Raw genomic sequence first — 15,783 nt, 5'->3', positions numbered from 1 at the left:
GTTGTTTCTCCTCCCTTTCATCCAAACACGCACACGGTGCCCGAGGCCAACCGGTGTTTGTACTCGTAGAGGTAGTAGGAGGCTGGAGGGAAGTTGCACTTCATCTCCATCCTCCCCGGCACCACGTGGACAGCCACACCAGATCCCAGCCCCTCTTGTAGCTTCTTCAGCATGCGTGAGGCCAGATAACGCCGCGCTCTGCCTGGGTCTTCTTCAATGGAAGCATATACCTCAGGTGGTGGGTTGGGGATCTTCCACTCCAGGTCCACGATGAGCTGGTGGATGCGGCTCTTGTCCAGCGAAGTGGGTGTGTCACGGTAGCACGCCACCACATGGGGAATTGGTGCTTCAGACACCACAGAAAGGAAATTGTTGGGCTGCTGTTCTGCCGGAACGTCTCCCTTTTCCTCCTGCATCTCCTCATCCTTCTCATCCTCCATGGGTCCTACGGCAGGGTGAAGCATCACTGCCCAGCGCAGCCAATCGTAGTTCTTCTCCAGGGTCTTCAGGATGCCCGCTGCCGCCTCCTCAGGGGGTGCACGGTTCTGCACGGCTTCCTGGAGCTGCTGTCGTACATCCTCCTCCGCCTGCTCCAGAAAGTAGCCTAAGCAACGGCCTCCTGAGTTCTTCATCTTCCTGTAGAGGGCGCCCATGCGGTCGGACCAGGTCTTCATCAGCAGAGCCTGGTCTCTGCCTGTCAGAGAAGCCTGCGTGAAGAGGCACAGCAGACCGGTGCCAAGGACAAAGTTTACCTGTTGAGAGGAAGAGGAAAAAGCTTTCAACTGTAGTCTAAAATAGTTTAGAACATGTGTTTAACCCTGCGGGAGTACCAGATGGGTTGTTTTACCACATGAATGCTGTTCAACTAGTGTTGGCTAAAATTAAAGCTGGGCTTTGCAACTTTTTTTAACTGTTTTCTTTGAAATAAATAAAAAAGTATTCAGAAATTTTGACAGAGTAGTCACAGCATTTAGGAGCCTCGGGAACTAAAAGTCCCGTTATTATATAGCCATTTGCAGTTCGACCACATTGGAAGAACCGCATAAATTGTACAAGAAAGTGATCTTAATAATTTGTGTAGCAAGAATGTAAAACTTTGAATTGCTATGGATTCCTGTGTACAAAGAAGCAAATGTTTTTGTCAAGTTATTGTTCTGCTTTTGTACGTAGCTGACCATGCCGGAACGATTAGCTAATAAAGTTACTTTTAATTTCTCTCGTTATCTCCTAGTGTTGATACTACTGACACTAGAAACAACCTGTGGATGGGTTCCAGCCAAATGAATGCTGCATACAAGTTGTAGCAGTACCATGGCATGGGTTTGTTGATATTCTACTGTGGTCTCCACTCTGATAGTCCCTAGGCCATGGGAATGTATTATCTCAGAACTTTTTGGAGAGGCAGAAACTACAACCCAGGAATCAGAACTGAAGTCAAGTTGCTGCATTTGAAATGCAGGCTAATTCCTGGAGTTTGTAGAGAGTTTCTGGGTTCCTGACTATGTTCTTACAGCCAACAAGAGCCATAATAACTACACACAGTATGTCTACTCTGATATAATAAGCACATCAAAGAGGTGACAGCATAAGAACCTCCACAGTATTTAGTTCAGCTTTCAGAACATGTGCTGGAGGCTGTTTATGAAAAGTTTGGATTTCAGATTCAGGTTTTGATCGTCTGTAACCGACACACTTCTGACAAATCTTTTTCAGCTTAATTAGTGGGACACTTTAAGACTCATTTCAGCTGATAAAATGGGTTTCTATCAAGATCATGTGTAGCGCAGCTTTAATGAGTTGTTTACGACACTGTATTGTCCCATCAGGGAATTTTGCAGGCTACACTGAACATAAAAGTGTTACAGCAGAACAGAGGCTGGTTAAGACTGTTTTGGCTCATTCTCTTAAACTGAAGCAAACACTTGGCCCTGCGAGACCGTCCAAGCTCCTTAAAATAAACTACACAGATGTCACAAACTCTTTGTGCAGACAAATATGCAAGGTTATCTAGGGTAGTACACAGAGCCACAGAGGTCTGTCACTGTCTGCAGATCTTTAGGTGAAAATGTATGGGTGAGGTGGATTCTGTCCGATTTAGAAAAAAAGACATTGCCTGTGTTCTTGTGCCAGCAGGAGAGTAAAATATACACATATACTTATCACCAACAACATATTTGTACATGATAAGTTCTTCAAGGTTAAAGAAACATAGCTGGGGTTCCTTTGCTTAACAAGGTCAGGTTCTCCGGTCCGGACACATGATTTTCAGCGGTGACTTTGATTCCTAATCTGCCATGTTGCTGCCCTTCTCTCAAAGTAAAACCTACTGCTGTGCACTGAAGATTTCTCAGCTCATTACACAGAATAAAGTTCGCTTGGTTGTACATTGTTTATTGGATAATTTCACTATGATTAACCATGACTGCACCGCAAGGGCAAATTTAACAATTCTTTGCACCTCAGTGAATATACAGAACTTTTATATTACTCAGTGCATTTATGCCAATCAGGTCGTAGTCCAAACAAGTCCTTTAACGGAGCATCACACAAACAAATCACTCGTTCAGCTCCAATTTCAAGCAGAAATTACTTTAGACTTTAGACTAATCCACTGAGGTTGGCTCTTTCACACACTAAAGCCCCTTAATAAGAAGACTCTGGATGATTTGAGTTTCTAGGATGAAAACTCAGTGAAAACAGCAGTTTCTTGAACAGAAAAACACTACACAAATTCTCATGGGAATAAATGCTCAAAAATGCAGTACTATGCAAGGTGGGGATACATTTGTTTGTGTCAAAGATAGGGAATGTATGTGGACTGGATCTTTGACAGAGTTTATTTGTATTAAAGCTAGAATACAATACGATATACAGATCTGGATACAGATCTTTTCTTGTATACCGTTGGATCTTTCTGAATACAGGTCCTTTATGTCCAGTGTCTTTACACTGCCCTTAAAATGATCTTAGATAGTGTGATGAGGGGTAAATAGTGCCCCGACCCAGGTCATGTCTGTATTTAAAAGCTGATTATATAATTACTTTTACATAACAAACAAGCTTGTGACTGCTGCAGTGCATGTTAAGGTCCATTTCTTCCTACAGTGGACGGTCATTATGTGTCTTGCTCAAGGGCACTAGGACAGATGGACTAATGGACACATGATTGTTCATTTGAAACAGTGAACAGTTTGCTTTTATATAAGAAATAGGAGAAAAAGCTTGATTTGAATCTATGAATAAAGAGTAATATGTGCACTCATTGGCTTTTTGGGGTCTCAAACTGGCCACATTTTTATGACATCACGGTTATGTAATGTGGTTTCACACAGAATACAGTATTAAAGCTTTTCTGAAATTCCTGCTTTAATTGGAAGATAAAAGCCTGGGCAACACTGTATCGTTGCTCCTTTTAGTGGATAAAAAACATTTGTTCCTGTACCAACAGAGTAGGCAAAAGGGAATTTGCCAACTCAGCTCACAAGAAAGACAACAGAAGGTCACAGCTCTGCTGAATTAAATATTCAGTTTATTTTCGTAGCGAGAAGATAGATGCAGCATGCTTCATTCCCCACAAGACCTCAATGTTTTTCTGTCAAATATATCTTTTTGGTCTGGAAACTGAATATTTTATCCTGTACAGCTGTGCTTCTCAATGCTTTTTTCCTTATAAATCTGTCCACAGGGAAAGTATATTGAGTATATTTGCATTATTTTGATGGAATGCCATCTGAAATAGCTTCTTAATTCTTGGATCTGATGAAGAATACTGTACATACTGATGACAGATCATCTGCGGTTCCAAAACTGTTTGTGTCCTTTTAATTTCTGTCAGTTTTATTCTATATACTTTTATTACTGTGTGTGTGTGTGTGTGTGTGTGTGTGTGTGTGTGTGTGTGTGTGTGTGTGTGTGTGTGTGTGTGTGCGCCCAGGTCACCTCAGACTTCCTCCTGCTGTAGTTAGGCAGGCTTGCGTGCCTCTGTATAATGACTTGTATAATGAGATACAATTAAACTTTAATGACCCCTGCAGGGAGATGAGTTGAACACAAAGACCCCCTGCCCACCCCTCCATGCTGTGCCCTGCACCTTCACAAACCTTGATGCAGAACTCCCTCAGCTCCCAGCGTTTGGGCTTGCGGCTCAGTATGAGCTCCTCCAGCAATGTGGGCTGGTCGGTCAGCGCCGACACTCCCATCAGGCGGTTGTAGAGTGCTGTCAGCTGCCTCTCCAGCCGGTAGTCCTGCACGTACTGCAGGAACACTTCCGTCTCCTTCTTGGTGAAGTCTGACTGGGCCCTCACCTGAAAGAAGCAGGGGTGAGGGGATTTTTCTTGAGATATAGTGCTCAATGGGGCAGACTCGGGCACAGTGTCAAAGAACAGAGGCACATTTATAAAATACTTTTAAAAAAATAAAATGTAAGACTAATTTAAGATTAACAGCAATAAGTAAATAATAAACTGTACATTATTAATAGTTACATAAATAAATGAATGACAAATTAACAACTTTGATTTATATAATATATAGTTTCTCATGTTTTATATTCTATTATGAAATAAAATTATAAATAGTTGCTATTTAGACATGGACAAAATTTGAGACAAGGGGCCCCTGGACACAGACACCCCTCCTGCATGTGGCCAAAAGAGACACAAAAAAACTCTAATAATGCTGGTTTGTAGTGTCTTTGTGGTAATTATGTGTCTCTGTGGTTGCCTGTTGTGTCTCTTTTTCGCTCTCGATTTACAGCAGCTAACTTATTTGAAGTTTTACTCGTACTATCCCCTCGCCACTGATGCACTGCTCTAATTAGGTGTTAGTTTGAAAATAAAGTGTCAAAGTTTCAACACTGCACCTCCAGAATATAACAATGAGAAGGTGTATAAAGATGATTGTCTTGCTAATAGGTTTGACTCTCCACCATGTTTATGTCATCGTACCTATTTAAATGTATTTAATTCTATCAAACAAGAAATCTCTCAAATTTTCACAATGAGAAGACCTGAAAATGCCCCCGTGAAAACATACCTAAAATCTACCCAAATGGATTTTTTAAAGTTTCTCTCACATTCTCACTCCAGAAACTTCACTGAAACTGGCACTGAGTATTCTGTACTCACACCAGCTCCATTCACTTAATTCAGGAAAGTTTGGGTTTTTTTTTTCAAATGCAAATGCATGAAAACTTACTATGAGATGCAATGTCTGCTGTGTTTAGCCTATTTAAGAGATTTGTACAAATAAACACTGAGTGAAATAATTACATAGAAAATAAGAGGCTGTTCATGCTGAGTCTGGTAGAACGAAACAGATGCTTCAATTACACATCTGGTTACATGTTTACATTTACATAACACGCTTAGCATGATGAGTTCAGTCACAGTCACGCATCAGTTTTGGGAATCTGGCAGAGCATTTCTTACTCACCAAGGTCAGCTCCACCTTAAGAGCCCTTAATCTTAAACTACCAAATGTAGCAGTTAAATGAGCTGTATATACGCACTCTCTTCCCTCTATCTTTTATCCAGCAACAGGTCACAGCTCACTGTTCAGTTTTAATTCGATACCAGATCCTTCGCCCTTTTTCTCTGACCCAACTTGATATCCTCAGAAGGTCAGTCTCAAGTCTGTTCAAGGACAGTTTCAAAACTTTGATCCCAGCATTTTTAAACAAGTGGTTTCAAAACCATAAATCTATACATTTATGTCATTCATCAGGGGAAGCAAAGGTTCAAGTCCTTAAATTTGTAAGCTTCTGTCCTGTACTGAGGTGTCCTTGAGCAGGAAATTAAATCCCTTCTAGTCACGAAGAGACTGCAAGTTGAGAACATTAGAATATATTTCCTTTCAAATACAGAGACAAATAAGCAGTATATGCTTTCCTTCACATTGAGAGAAGGTGGTTTCAGGACACCAAATTATGATGATGCATTTCCAGTGTCATCTGGAGTGTTAATAGGACAGTTGCCCACCCATACAGCAGACAAATTATAACTAGAATAGTATTGATTTTTAACGGTTTTAAAATTGTTGCATGAGGAGAGGTAAATAAAACATTACATTATTATACAAATTATGTCTCATCACTTAGTCTGACATTAGAATACCCTCCAAAATAACCAGAGAACAAGTTGGCTCCACTCAGTGCAACTGTATATGTGAGTTCCAGGGAAAGTTTCCTCACCGCTGTACCCAACTGGTAGTAGACCACTGCCAGGTCGTCCTCCAGCCGGTGGACCTCCTGGTCGTCCAGGAGACCGTGACCCGATGCTCCCAGCTCCTGATCGATGTGATCCAGGTTCTTCTTGGCCACCTCAGTCTCCTCTGCTGTGGCACTGCCGCCCAGATAGGAACATATCCCCTGGACCTGGACCCTGAGTGCCACATACACACTTTAGAAACATCTATGCAACAGTTTAAGCTGACGGGTTCTACATATGGAATGAAAATTTATTATGAAGATATATTATTTTGTTTTTAGAAACGCATAAGACCATTGTTTGACATGCTCAAAGGGAAAACTCACCTGACAGTTTGCATGTAGCCTACTGGCTCCAAAACCTTTCCAAACATCGCCATGGCTCAATTAGCTGTGCAGAGGAGAGTTAATCCCACGTTCCTGATAACAGGTGTAAGAAAGTTTTGCCATTATTTAGAGATGATTGAAATTGGTGTAAATCTATTCACTGTTCTGATAACACATTTACCAGACCAAACTTGAAACCATGTTGAATTCTTTATGCAACTCACCTCGGTTGTCCGGTGTGCACGTTTGTACTGACCTTCACAGTTTGTCCAATATTTATACACTCTCCTGAACAACCAGCGAATCTGATAAGAGTTCTCCACCCACAACTCTCTCTGAACTTGAGAGGAGGATGGAGCATGATTGGAGTGAACCTAAAGCTTTACCTTTCCAAATATTGAGAGGTATATATCTTCACACTACAGAAATATGTAGGCCCTTATAATCAGTCTTATTGTACATTGTGACATTGGTGACATAATATTTCTATGATTGTTCATGTCTAAAATGCTAAAATATTTGTTATTGTTAAATGTAGATATGATTACTGTAAGAAGAGGTGTCCATTTGTTATCACTTCGTCATGTCATTGATCTTGACAAAATAAGTAGAAGAGAAGATACAAGGTGAAAAATTCAGTCAAAGGGCCTTCGTCAGTACAACTTACAGACCATGTAATTGTAGAGACACAAATAAGCTTATGGAAGATAATTTTAGCTAGAAATCATATCAGTTTTGAATTTAGTCTTTCATTCTTTTAACACTGAATTATAGCTTGATTATCTTCCATACTAAAGTAATAATAACATATTTTGTCACTTTCTTTTTTTATTTCATCCATTTTTCATTTTTATTTCTGGGTAATTTCATATAAATGACAAGACAAACAGCAATGACCCATCAGGAAAAGGGAGGAAAGTTGTAAAAGGTTTTTCACCCTGTGGTTTTGTAATCTGTTGGATGGAAAAGCCCACACTGAAGAGTGCAAATGCTTTCACACCTTCTTTTATTTCCCTGCAGTTCTCTCATGGAGCTGTTTCTTGCTAAGAGAGGTGGTATATTAATGGCAGTTCTAAATATAGCATAGCAAACCTAAACCTGTAATGAGGTCAGTTTACCTGACCTCTGTCGTTTGCTTAAAATAGCTCCATCTTCTGGCTGCAGGGCTCCATTATTTAACCACTGACATGAGGAGCAGTGAATACTAACTCCTGAATTTAAAATGGAGACAAACGTAATAGAAACTGTTGCTGAGGCTTATTGAATGAATTAGCACAAACTTGGAAAATGAGTCCATGCAAACCAAACCTACACCTTTCACCCTACAAAATATATGTTTCTATTCAAACCTGACTCCAAATATTGCAGTTACATTCATGTATGCCTATAATAGGAGCCCTTCCTGTCCCAGAGATCATCAAATTGCACAAACACTGTAATTCATTATACACAACCCCAGAATGCACAACATGGATGTCTCTTTTAAAGGATCCACAGAAAGTCATTAAAATGATTTAATCAGAGAAAAGTCCTTATGTGAGTTGTATTGTACTTCTGAATTCATCTTGTTTTCCTAATAGTCAAGATAGATGGTGCACATTAAACTATTTGGATGAAACCCAAAGACGTAGGCAGGGAACGTTGGTCTTCAGTGGGAGGAAGAAGTGAAACCAGACGGGGTGGTGCTGACTCTGCAGCTCTTTTACGTTTACAGACTATGAGGTCAGTCAGGGAAGATCTAGATGCACAATTGTTTTGGGTACCCTCACATGTGGGATCAAAGGGTAATGAATCTGCAGACAGGGTGGCTAATACAGCACTAAATATGAGGCACATAATGGACAATCCATTTGAATAAGGGAAAGGTAAAAAAACAACAACTTTGGCAGAAAAGGCGTGATAAGGACACTAAAGGCAGAACATACAAAGGAGGACAAAAGACAGAGCAGAGAGTGTTAAAGGCAAAAGATACTTTTACCCACATTAAGATCACACTGGGTTAAATAAGACTATTTCTATTGGGGGAAGTAAATTCACAGGTATGTGCACATTGTAATGTAACTGAAAATGAACATGTAGGCTGATAATAAACAATAATAATACACTGTGTCAAATATGATGAAGAAAGTTTGCAACAACGGCTGGATTAGGATGGGACACTTTATCTACATTTATTTGTAATATCCCTTGTATCATAAATAAATAGAGATAATGTGTGTGCGTAAACTGTAAGATTTTTTTATATATATATATACAAACTTATTGTATATAAGATTATAGACCAATGAAAACAAGGTCCTGTCCTCATACTCCGGTGCGGTAGGGGGCGGTATGCACCTAAAAGTTGCTTAAACAAAGAAAAAACGCAAAGAAGAAGAAGACACTTCCTCTTGCACCCGGAAGAGGCGCCAAAATCGAAAAGTTTTTCCTGTCAAATGAGAGGACGTAAACACACGGCTCGTTTGGCGGCGTAATTATAGGAATTAGTTTGAAATACTTTCGATGTATTTTTGCCTAATTGAGCCTCTTCTCTGACAATGGACCCGACCAGACAGTTCTTTTCCAAGCTGAGGAAGCTGGCGGTGACCCTCGAGTCACAAACAGACCAACTCCAGCAGACCTTTGAAACCCGTCACAACCACGGTGACGACGGTGAGTGAGGCGACCACCAGCAAGCCCACGGTTCAGCCATGTCGATCAAATCATGTTAGCTGGTTCCCGTGTATCGACATGAGTTCCTTCTTGTTTCAGAAACTACGGCGAGAGCGATGCGAGCGTATCACGAGCTGAACTGCGACGTCGGAAACCTAAAGGTCCGACAACAAACACTGATCCCACATCCCACTGATCCCACATCCCACTGATCCCACATCCCACTGATCCCACATCCCACTGATCCCACATCCCCAGCAGCCTCTTCTCCATCCAGTACACCTCACAGGCTGCAGTGCTTATGTTTAAGTTACTTAAGTTATTTGGTTTCTGTGTTTTCTACTAACGTTAGCTACCTACTAACAGGAAACCCCCACGACTTCCAAAGAGTGTCATTTATTGTTATTATGATGTCCGTGTATTGTGAGCCGCAGTGCAGTGGCAGCATATGAAATAATATAGGTCTGCATTGTCTGTGAAGAATGTATCATTGCCTCGTTAAGGTAAGACTTTCTGTGTGTAAACGTGTTTTAAATCTATTATTCTGCCTGTTTCTAACACTCTGTCTTTACAACACATTGCAGTTTTGTACAGGATAGTTTAATGCTACGCTATAGGTCCTGTTAACTGAGTGTTTTACATATTTTGGGTTTTTTTTTTTGCCTTTATTGGATAGGGAAGAGAGAGGGCGTATGACAGAGTCACAGATCAGATTCAAACCCGTGGCTGCTGCAACACGGACTCAGCCTTGGTACATGGGGCGCCAGCTGTACCAGGTGAGCTACATGGCGCCTCAAATTTGAGTGTTCTGATCGACTCAGGTCTGTCCTCATATAGGGGCAGATCCAGGAACAGCTGGCTCAGCAGAAAGCAAAGGAGAATGAGGTGAGCAGCTTCATAAAGGCCTGTAGGGTCATGGAGCACAGGGTCACTGAGGACATCCAGACATTGAGGGCACACTGGGAAAAATACGGTTACCGAGCTCCCCGAGACACCCAGAGACCAACCAGTAAGTAATGACTGTAGCCGTAACATGGTCAAACATAGTTTACTTGTTTGTAAAAGATTAACTTTTTATTTAGGATTTATATGAGCAGTATAATACTGAGAATGTGCTGCAGTGCAAGGAAACAAGATGCACTCAAAATGTGTTTTATTTGTGACTTTCCCAAACACAGGGACCAAAAGTCAGGAGTCGGATGCTGAAGATGAGGTAGCCGATGAGTCAGCAGGAGGAGAAGCGGGAAGCCAGGAGGAGGCTGAAGGTAATCACTCTTCATCGCCTCTGAAAGCCGGACCGCCGTCCTTCGCTGACGTGCTGCGAACCCCGCAGCTCTCTGACTTTGGTCTGTCTGAGATGCAGCTGAAGAGAACTCTGGCTGGGGCGGAGTGGTGCTCTGAAGTGCCCCCTATGCCTGAGATGAGCCTCCCTCTGCCATCCCTCAGCACGCCCGCACCGCCGCCCATGCCCATAACTCCCAAATGTGCCCTGCGGATGGATGACGATGAGCTACAGACGCCCCAGATGCATGACTTTGGCATCTCAGAGCACACCATGTGTCTGAACAATGACTTCACCATGGATCTGCTCCAGAAGAATGTTGAAAAGCCCCAAAGGTAGAGCATTATGTGCATTGCATGATGTATGTGACCTTTATTGACCTCTACTGGCAACACGAGTCACTGCTTTTTACTGTCTTCTTCTTTAACAGGCCACCACAACACATACCTGCACCACCAGTGAACTCACTAATGGAGAGTTTGCAGGCAAAAGGTATAAAACTTTTAGAGCTCCAGACAGGAATCACAGCCTTTCTTTTCTGTTCTTCTGCTGCATCTACACTAAACAGTGGTTGTGTGTAACCTTTTTCTACTTGCACTCTATTGTAAAAAAAATTGTTAGCTAAATAATTTGTAGTGGATGCATAAAATGGAGGTGTATTCTTAAAGTTTAAATATAGGGTATGAGGTCTTTTAAAGAAACTCTGGTTTTGATAGATATTGAAGAAGCATCACTTTTTGAAAGTGTCACCCTAGAATTTACTTAGGATGACAGCCACATTTTAGAAAACAAAACAATTGTTAGCATATTGCAAACCCCCCCCTTTTTTTTATGTTTTACTGTCCACTCATATCACATTGTTCTTATTGCCTTCAGCAGACAACTTGGAGTCCCCAGAGCCACCTGTGTTTTGCACCCCAGGGTTCAAAATCAAAAAGACCAATGGTCAGTGCTCCCCACCTGCACAGGGCAACGATGATCCAGAATCCCCCGGTCGCCCTGGAAACCTGCCGACCACCCCTGAGGTCCCAGCGTTTCAAACCCCGTACATGAACCGACTGGTCAGCAATAAAAAGGTCTAAAGAATACGTGTGTATATGTGGAACATTTAATTCAGATATTTTTGACCCTTCTCTCTAAACCCTGAGGTCACAAAATTTGTTTTAGCAATGTAATAAAAAAAATCTTTATTTCCTCATCCAGACTGGCAGAACACAAAAGCTTTCAGCTCAGAGTTTGTGCCTTTTTGTATATGTTTGCAGAGTGCACGGCAGCCTGAGCCTATCAACATGCAAACTGACGAGGATAGCCACACCTTCCAACTTCCAACATCTCCTCATAATGGAGCAACCGGCTCCAAACGTGCCTGGGAATACGATGTGCCAGAGATATCCATCCTGGGTGTGGAGGACAAGCAGATTCCAGAGATGCCAAACCTGGAGTCTGTTTTGGGGAATTCTTTACAAAGTGTAAGCTTTAGCCACTTTTTTCCCCCTTTTTTTTTGAGGTGTGTAAAAACAGAAGTGTGCCATGTGATTGAAAGCTGGTAATGTGCGCCAGAGATTCACTACCATTTGGTTTAAGGGTTGTGGTCATTTCTTCCCTGTCTGACTTCGAGTCTGGTTAAATGTAGTTTACACATACAATATTCAATTTTATTGGCAGCATACTGGATTATTTATTTGTATTCTCTGTATATTGAAAATATTTTTACTCCTGTCAGTGAAGTACCTCAAATAAAATTACACTCGTGCCTAATATAGGGGGAAAGAATCTGTCAAAGAAACAAAGAAAGTGCAACACGGAGCATCAACTTAAAAAAGCTAATTACAACAAAAATAGCATATTGATAATCTCCACAATCAGTATTTAATAGTATATATAAAAAGTATTGCTAAGTGTTGTCAATGTGCTATATTTAGACCTGCAACAGTTAGTAGATTAATCGATTAGCTGTTAACTATTTAACTATTTAGTTAATTACCATTGTTTTTGATAATGGTCATTGTGAGTCATTTTTTAAAGAAAACATTTCCAAATTCTCTGATTTCAGCTTCTCAGATATTAATATTTTCTGGTTTCTTTAGTCTTCTATGACGGTAAACTGAATGTCTTTGAGGACATCTCATTGGGCTTTGGGAAACCATGATCAACATACTGTATACGCATGTGTGTGTATATATATATTTTACTGATTCACTGGTCCACTCCTAGTCAGACACAGGAGGAACAAATAAGCTGAAATTTCTAATACTTGATCTTGACTCCTGTGCAATCAAATAAGGACTTCATATATATATAAACTGGAGTCTCCTTATTTTCTGTCTGCCTGCCATTTTACCCGTCTCGTGTTTACCTCTAGAGAAGTGCCAAAATGCAGAAGAAGACTAGTGAGCATGAAAAGGTGACCAAGCTGGAGCTCACGGTCAGCAGTCTGGAGCTGGATGGACCCACCCAGGAGTTCAGTCTGGGGACACCTCGCATCAGGACAGACTTCCAAGAGTTCAACACCCCAGAGATGCCAGATCTCAGCTCTGTGACACAGGACATCTGTAAAGTGCGTACCTTTTCACATTGATTTGATTGACACATTAATCGGAACATCAAAACCAACTTTATAATATGTTAATATGTGCCATACTCTTCTTGTGTGCTTTGTTGCTTAAGATTTCTCCCTCTTATTTTGTAGCTTGTGTCCCAGACTCAGGTAAAGAAGACTGTCATGGCTGTTGTGCACCCACATGTCAGGCCAGAAAAAGATAAAAACAGGTAAAGTAACTCAGGGATTTATCCAACTGTCAATACCTTCACTAAGACTTAGACTGCTGCTGGGTAGCAGAAATTAATATGAATTAATTAAATAAGATACTCAGGGATGTGGTGTCATTTGAATATATATTTTCACTAAATTTGGAGATTTTCAGGTGGTTAGTTTTGTCAGTGTTGTCTGTTTCTAATTATGATTGTGTATTTTCTTCCATCTCTTCCATTGCTTTATTTATGCTGCTCTGATGTCATTCATGCCTGTAGCTTTTTTCGTTTCTGTGTCCTAAACTTGTGCTTTTCCATCCAGTTCTCGTCCCAGTGCTGTGAGTCTGTCTGTGGTGTCAGAGAGCGAGTTCCAGAGTTTACCCAGCTACCTGAGGCAGATGGCTCTGCACAACCTCAACCAGGCAATCCACAACATCAACAAGTTCACAGCAGAGTTTCCAGGTCAGTGCCACAGTACACTTCAAAGACAATATTCAGATATTGGTATATTGATTTTTGTATTTGTAACCACTTCCAGACTAATCATACATGAATGTGCTATTGGATCATCAGAAATACTAAATGAACATTAGAGTGAGATCTCAATGTTGGAATTAGAAATGCAACAGTGACCAATCTTCTGACCAACCGATAAATAAGAGATTTTTGTTTGTCAACAAAGTCATTATAGGTTGGTAATTATGCAAGCAAGCCATTATAACTGAGTTGTTGTTTTGTTTTTGAACGTTGGGCTTTCCAGAGGTCCCCTTTTAAAAAAGCAGTCAGTCACAGTTATCCACTAATCCATCTATACCTTTTTTTTTTTCTACATCTGCATTCAAGACAAAGAAGCTGACAACGTATTGAGCTTTTGTCGTCTCTTGTTGCTTTATTGAACATGTTCTTTTAGCAAATGAGGTAATTCTGACTTTTATTTGTAAAAACTCTGGTATTTTTTTATCCTTTTTAATTTATCAAGTGTTTACTGTATTAAAGTTACTGTGATATTGATTTTGGTCACATTGCCCAGCTTTGTTAGGCTGCAAAACATCCATGTTAAAATAGATTGATGTTTTGACAATTTGCATATGAATTTAGAGTTCAGTAGCAAAGCCACTAAGGCCTGGCGCGTTCATAGACCAGGCAAATATGCCAGTTGAACTGGAAATTATCCACTCAACTTCCTTGCTACTTGCATAAGCTCTAAATGAATGGAACCAATGAGGTGTCAATGTTAGTGATGTTTTCCTGTTGAGCTATAGAAGATCATGTGGTAGAGTTGTACTTACTGCCTATGTATAGTATTCAGTGCAAAGAGCTGCCCATGCCACTCAGCGATCATTATTCCTCCACAGACTGAGACAAGCCAACAAATAACTATGAAGTAACGTTGTGTGTTAACTGAGTGACAATGAGTGGTCTGAACTGTGACAACAATATAAAATAAAACTGAACAGATTTAACAAATCAAAAAAGATGAGACACTGTAAATAGGAGTGAGACCAAAGGTGTTGTTACTGTGAATTAGTACAGGAAGAAGAAAACTGGATTCACAAACCTTGCATCATAATGTATCTCCAATGAATTATTATTTATTATTATCTCAAATTACAGACTGTCATAAAATGTCTATAATCAATGCAGATAATGCTTCACCTGGGACATTTGGAGAGTAGACAAACGATGCCTGGCAGTATATCTACGTTCACAGATCTGTCACTTAAGTTGCCATGGGACTGTGCCAGCGTCACTGTTGCAAATATGAGTGTTTTCCCATGTGTATCAGTTCAATATTTATTTGGCTTAATATATTTGCACTAACAAAATTACCTTGCATTACTCAAAACCCAGTTGAGACAATAGTAACTAAAACAAGGTGATGCATCATACATAAATAATACTCAAAAGTACATAGTCAAGTACATAAATAACTCAAAACACCAAGTCTTGCAGATATAGTGGAAATTTTTGTATGTTGTATACTAGCGAGTAATCATATGAACAAGAAGAACAAAAACAGGACTTTGCAGCTGTCTGATGCATCTAACCAGTCATTGTTCTGTGGTGCCCTCTGCAGGAGAGAAGACAGAGTTTCAGATGGAGGATCTGAGGCGGATTACCAATGTCGGAACCAAAACCCCTGTATACATCCTCTGTCTAATGGAGCTCAAGAGGCTGAAGCATGTGGGAGGAGCCAGGAACACCTCTGTGTACAAATTGAACACACACAACTAAAGGTTGCTCGGATACATTACTCTTCTGCCTGAATGGGAGCCTAAAATGTAGCAGAGAAAGGAGGCTTGGTAACTTTTGTTTCTAGATTGTAAATAGTTCTGATGCATGGCTAGTCAATAATCTGCATTTATGTACATTTATTCTGGTTTTAAGCTTACCTGTATATAATAAAATCATAACACATCACTGCACATAATATGGAAATGAGCTGTCTAAAGATGATTATTAGTGCAGCATGCTAAAAACTTACAAGATGACAAAAGTATCATCTGAACTCCAGTCTACAGCATTAATAATTCAGGCTAAAAAAGAAAAGCTCTCTATGGTCCCA

General features: G+C 40.5%; 2 protein-coding genes across 4 annotated transcripts; one reads left to right on the top strand and one right to left on the bottom strand.

Annotated features, from left to right (window-relative positions):
• Positions 1–17: 17 nt before the first annotated feature.
• LOC127365828 (uncharacterized) lies at positions 18–6,789 on the bottom strand. Its single transcript, XM_051404330.1, has 5 exons — positions 6,757–6,789; positions 6,533–6,625; positions 6,191–6,380; positions 4,101–4,304; positions 18–752 (listed from the first exon to the last, which is right to left on the bottom strand). Exons 2-5 carry the CDS (start codon positions 6,583–6,585, stop codon positions 18–20), a joined length of 1,182 nt encoding a protein of 393 aa, XP_051260290.1. The 5' UTR covers positions 6,586–6,625; positions 6,757–6,789.
• Positions 6,790–8,916: 2,127 nt separating this feature from the next.
• On the top strand, positions 8,917–15,648 carry ska3 (spindle and kinetochore associated complex subunit 3). Of its 3 annotated transcripts, none has more exons than XM_051403613.1 (11): positions 8,917–9,184; positions 9,284–9,345; positions 10,022–10,193; positions 10,363–10,801; positions 10,897–10,958; positions 11,343–11,542; positions 11,729–11,935; positions 12,829–13,023; positions 13,156–13,235; positions 13,540–13,679; positions 15,295–15,648. In XM_051403613.1, exons 1-11 carry the CDS (start codon positions 9,070–9,072, stop codon positions 15,450–15,452), a joined length of 1,830 nt encoding a protein of 609 aa, XP_051259573.1. In that variant the 5' UTR covers positions 8,917–9,069; the 3' UTR covers positions 15,453–15,648. The 3 variants fall into 3 exon arrangements, with proteins under 3 accessions (XP_051259573.1, XP_051259574.1, XP_051259575.1); XM_051403614.1 differs by having other exon boundaries at positions 8,934–9,184; positions 13,168–13,235; XM_051403615.1 differs by lacking the exons at positions 8,917–9,184; positions 9,284–9,345 and adding an exon at positions 9,406–9,687.
• The last annotated feature ends 135 nt before the right edge of the window (positions 15,649–15,783 follow it).

Source organism: Dicentrarchus labrax, unplaced genomic scaffold, assembly GCF_905237075.1.
Source record: "Dicentrarchus labrax unplaced genomic scaffold, dlabrax2021, whole genome shotgun sequence".
NCBI classification, from domain to species: domain Eukaryota; kingdom Metazoa; phylum Chordata; class Actinopteri; family Moronidae; genus Dicentrarchus; species Dicentrarchus labrax.
The sequence above is the reverse complement of the archived record's forward strand: the minus strand, read 5'-3'. Positions and strand labels throughout refer to the sequence as shown.

Coding starts and splice junctions, on each gene's coding strand:
- LOC127365828 (XM_051404330.1), bottom strand. CDS start 6,585: ATGGCGATGTTTGGAAAGGTTTTGGAGCCAGTAGGCTACATGCAAACT. Junction 6,381..6,532: donor GGCTACATGCAAACTGTCAG/GTGAGTTTTCCC, acceptor TGTGGCACTCAG/GGTCCAGGTCCAGGGGATAT. Junction 4,305..6,190: donor ACTACCAGTTGGGTACAGCG/GTGAGGAAACTT, acceptor TGCTTCTTTCAG/GTGAGGGCCCAGTCAGACTT.
- ska3 (XM_051403613.1), top strand. CDS start 9,070: ATGGACCCGACCAGACAGTTCTTTTCCAAGCTGAGGAAGCTGGCGGTG. Junction 10,802..10,896: donor AATGTTGAAAAGCCCCAAAG/GTAGAGCATTAT, acceptor CTTCTTTAACAG/GCCACCACAACACATACCTG. Junction 13,680..15,294: donor GTTCACAGCAGAGTTTCCAG/GTCAGTGCCACA, acceptor TGCCCTCTGCAG/GAGAGAAGACAGAGTTTCAG.